At 62.8% G+C, this 4626-nt stretch overlaps 1 protein-coding gene across 1 annotated transcript in view; it reads right to left on the reverse strand.

Annotated features, from left to right (window-relative positions):
• LOC104990090 overlaps positions 1-4626 on the reverse strand; it is a 51018-nt gene that overhangs the window by 891 nt on the left and 45501 nt on the right. Inside the window, exons 6-12 of the mRNA XM_010842011.1 lie at positions 4447-4604; positions 3455-3563; positions 3226-3306; positions 2588-2757; positions 2213-2402; positions 2059-2149; positions 545-685 (exon numbers count right to left, since the gene is read on the reverse strand). Coding sequence (XP_010840313.1) covers positions 545-685; positions 2059-2149; positions 2213-2402; positions 2588-2757; positions 3226-3306; positions 3455-3563; positions 4447-4604 — 940 coding nt within the window. The remainder of the gene's footprint in view (positions 1-544; positions 686-2058; positions 2150-2212; positions 2403-2587; positions 2758-3225; positions 3307-3454; positions 3564-4446; positions 4605-4626) is intronic.

The following is a 4626-nucleotide window of genomic DNA, read 5'->3' on the forward strand; positions in this document are numbered from 1 at the left end:
TGTCCCCGCCCCGCGTCCCTGTCCACCCAGGCGTCTCCAGGGTGCGCAAGTGGGAAGCATGCCTTCTGCTCTCTATCACGGTGGGGGGAGCCTGGCGCGGGCAGCTGCAAAGTGCCCCCTGAATGCCCTTTGGGAGCCTGAGCCCCTGCGTGCGGGCTGCTCTGGCCAGAGAGCCTTGCTGCCCGGCCCAGTGACGGCCGGTTCACGACAAGATGGGGGATGCGGGGTGATGACCCATAGGCCACTGGGCACCTCTCCTGGTGTCCAGGGGAGCCCCCTGGGCACCTGTCCGTACCTCACCACCATGCACTCTGGGGTCGGGGACACCCGGGCTCAGGCAGAATTCGGACGTCCAGGGTGGCTCCTGGGAAAGTGCTCTTGGCGTCACGAGTTTCCACGAAATCCAAGGTCCTGAGCAGACTGTACAGAGTCCCCCGCCCCCGCCAAGAATTCCCCTCACCCTCTAGAGCATGGCGTCCATGCAGCACAGGATTAAAACACTGAGCTTAATTGCTGATTTGAGAGACGAGTTCAACCAGCTGGCCTGTCCTGGTCTAGGAGGCGCTCGTTACAGCAGCTACCAAGGCGCATCTTCAACACAGAGACACCGAACGTGGTGGACGGAGCGTGGGTCACATCGCCCTGGGTGCCACCAACACCCAGGCGCTGCCTCAGCCACTCACGTCTGCACAGAAGCCAGGAGTGGGGGCGGTGCTCACACCCACCGGCCCCAGCCTCTGCCCGCCCCTTCCGCCTGCCCAGTCAGCTGCTGTCAGGGGCTGTTTGGTTGCCAAGGAGAGGATGCTGCTTGTGACCTTGGGGAGGGCCTGCGATGTTCACCTTGCCCCGTGTCGACCAACGTCACAGAGCAGAGACAGATCGCTAAGGGAGCCCCTGAAACAGGGATCGTGGGGGCCCCAGAAGCCAGGTTCCCCCTACCCCGCATACCCCCAGGATGCCGGGTCCCCAAGTCGTCATGGCAACTGGCCCTAGTACCCGCATAGCCTCACCCAGGGGCCCGTGTGCATGTCACCAAGTAGCTCTCACCCTCAAGACGGGGATGCACCCGAACATTTTTATTCTATTTCTTCCTCCTTCTTTTAATGCTGATCGTGAGCCACTAAATTAATTTCACAACCCACTAATGGGGTGATGACCTGCACTTTGCAAAGCGGTGATCCAGGAAATGCAGGCATCGGCATGCACCCAGGGCCTGGGTTCTGCTAATCAATTAATCAATTGATCACAAGCATCTACGTAAGACCTAAATGGGGGATGGGGATGGTGAGACCCCCAAGGCTCATGCCTGCCCTTGGCTCGCTCATGGTTTGCTGGGGACACTGAGAAGGGAGCAGCCACGGCCATGTGGAGAAGGAGCTGGGGCGTGACCAGGTGGGGGAGGGGGGGGTGGCCACCTGTGGACAAAGCCTGGCTGCAGGGTGCTGGGCTGAGGACCTGGCCACTGGGGTGGAATTAGCCATCTTGTGGCCAAGCAATCCCGAGGTCTCCTAGATTCCCGCCCCCCAGCCCCCGCCACGGAAAACCAATTTATGGTAAAATGTGAAACTCCACGGTGCTAATTTGCCAGCTGTAAGAGGCCTGCAATTCAATCCTAGACGAAGATTATGTGCTCCAATTATAAGATGTTTGGGTCAAGAGCTTGCAGCTTCCCTTATAACTCAGTTGGTAAAGAATCCGCCTGTAATGTGGGAGACCTGGATTCAATTCCTGGGATGGGAAGATCTGCTCGAGAAGGGATAGGCTACCCACTCTAATATTCTTGGGCTTCCGCTGTGGCTCTGCTGGTAAAGAATCTACCCGCAATGCGGGAGATCTGGGCTCGATCCCTGCGTTGGGAACATCCCATGGAGGAAGGCAAAGGCTACCCACTCTAGTATTCTGTCCTGGAGAATTCCACGGACTGTATAGTCCATGGGGTTGCAAAGAGTCGGATGTGACTGAGCGACTTTCACTTTTCACTTTGGGTCAAGAGCTCAGGTAAGCATTTAAGCAAGCTTGGAAAACAGGTCTCTGCAGGCCGGGGTCACCTCTGCAGACATTGGGAAGACGACGGAGCCTGTCGGTCCCCTAGGGCCATTGCCCAGTCGCTCGGTGCCACCTGCCAGGGCGAGGACCTGGGGCCCACTTCCTGGGCGGGGCCGTGACGCTCAGGGCCAGCACGTGGGCGGGAGGTCAGTGTCACCGCACACACCTGCCCCTCGGCCGTGCCTCTGAGTGGGGGGCCGCCCCAGGAAGTCGAGGGTCCCGGTGCGTGCATGCCTCCCCCGGCCTGCCCCATGCGTGCCGGGTCCGTCCGCCTGGACCGCGGGCTTCACGGGCTCTAGCACCAGACACCCCCCAGGGAGGGGGGCTACAGGAGCCCCAGGAGGCACGCGGGGCTCCTGCCAAGCCAGGGCTGCATCTGAATTCCGCAGACCCGGCAGATTCAAGCCTCAGCTCCACGGCCCGCCGACCCCTGGCCGTCGGCATCTCTGTCTCTCCCAGTTGCAGTTTTCACGGCTGTAAAACCGAGATGATGGTTCTGAGCCTGGAGGTCTGGGGGATGGAAAGGAATGCACGTCTGCACCTTCTCAGCAGAGGCCTTGGAGTAAATCAAGGACTCGGGCTGCGCCCGCGAGGAGGGGCCAGCCTCAGAACCACCGCATGGCAGGGTGCCTGGAGGGGCTGGGGGCTTGATGAGAGGGGCACCCCAATTCACCATGATGACACAGACAGGTGCTGCCTGCACCATGCAGCCTGGAGGGCAGGCCTGACCCAGCGGCAGTCCGCCGAGGCACCCAGGGCCTCTGGAGCCCTGCCCGAGCCTCCCCTCCTCTGGGGGTTCATTCAAAACCCCCAACACAGCATCACCTGCACCAGGGCTGGCCCAGGCCCCAGGGAGCCCACACAGGGACCCCCAGGCCTCATGGATCTGGGGATGGTGACCCCGGGGGTGCCAGTCTGCTTGTCGCCAAGGATCCATCCCAAAAAAGGGCACAGCACACAGATACGGCCCTTGGAAAGGTTACCCGCCTCCTGGACTCTGGGGGAGGCAGCAGCCCCAGCTCAGAGCCCATTCCGCTGCCGGACTGGCGAGGAAGGTTCAGGAAAGAGGCTGGGGAGCCTGGCACACCTCACGGGTGTGGAGACAGGCCCTGCCTCCATGCTAAACACAGAGAAACAAGGGCGGCTGATATCAGACAAGCGCGCGGCTGCAGCTCCAACTGGAGATCTGGGGATGCTCGCTGCAGCCCAGCTCTGACACCCTTGAGGGGCCGCCCTGCTCAAGACCCCTGCCACCCAGGCCTGCAAGGGGGAGGCTGCTGGCAGGGCCCCCAGGCCCGAACCTCCACAATCACAAGAGGCTGCCGAGGCATCCATGGGGCAGCGGGGGGCCTGCGTCAGCTTTACAGCGCTGACCTTGGAAGGTGCCCCACTCAAGCTCAGAGCTGACCTCTGGCCGACCAAGGGGCACGGACCCACAGCTCCCTGCAGAGCAGCTGGGCCACACTGGCCTCCTGACGGTGCTGCTGAGAGAGCCCACCTGCGCCCTCACATGGAGGCTGCGGGAGCGGGAGGAGCGGGTTTTCCTCTGGCCTAACTCCCAGGGGCTGTGGCCCCCGCTTCTCTGCCTGGGGGTGCCAGCAGAGAGCTCCCAGGTGCTTCCACGAGTTCCCGCTCCCTGACCTAATGCTCCCCACCATCGAGGTGGGCGTCGTAGCCTGGAGCCCATGCCAGCCCTCAGCTTCCTACGGAAACCTCAGGAGGATGGGCCTGGATGAGGCGTGATAATTGGCCTGTGGAGCCAGCAGTGAGTGTGCCAGGCCTGCGGAGCCCCAGAGCGGCCCCCAGAGGTCACGGCCGGGCGTCCCCAGCTCCCCTGGCCTCACTGTCCCCCTGTGCCGGGGGAATGCTCCTTTGGAAAAGGAATCTCAGAGAAAACATCCCTGGGACTGCTCTGCTGTTCTCGCCTCCCAGCCCACGGAGGTGAGCAGGGGACCCAGCGCTCCTCTTGGTGGATCCAGGAGGGACCCGGGGCCCCCCGGGGTTCTCAGAGCCTCTGCTCTAGAAGCCTGCCTGGGGCGCCTGCATCAGACCACGCCCCACCCCCATTCTTTCCTCTTAAAGGCCCTCTGCCCAGAGGTGGGGTCTGAAGCCCCTCTGTGGGTTCGAACCTTTCCTGCAGCCTGGGGCTGGGAGGACATCGCCCAGAAATGAGAGCCCCCCCACACAACGAGCTTGTGTGGGCTGAGCGGCCTGGAGGTGCTCTGTGTGGCCCCTTGGGCCGATGGGCACTCAGTGACCCCGCGATGCTCTGAGCAGCCAGGGGACAGACCCATCCGGCCACAGAGCCGGCAGCCTCTTGCATCAGGAAGCCGGGGCCCGGCTTCTCGCCGTCGCCGGTGTGGGGTCAACCCCCAGCCCCGCCTGCTCAGGCCCCTGCACCCCAGGACAGCCGGGGGGCTGTGTACATACCGTGGTGGTCTTTATCCGCCCGCCGGGCTGTGTGCACGTCCAGCCTGACCGGTTGATCAGCAAGTCGCAGCCCTCCCCCTCCAGACACGGGAGCATGTCACACCACTGCTTTGTCCTGATGATCCGCGCTGTGGACAGAGGACAGAGGAC

Source organism: Bison bison, unplaced genomic scaffold (assembly GCF_000754665.1).
Source record: "Bison bison bison isolate TAMUID 2011002044 unplaced genomic scaffold, Bison_UMD1.0 scf7180017864169, whole genome shotgun sequence".
In the NCBI taxonomy this organism is placed as follows: domain Eukaryota; kingdom Metazoa; phylum Chordata; class Mammalia; order Artiodactyla; family Bovidae; genus Bison; species Bison bison.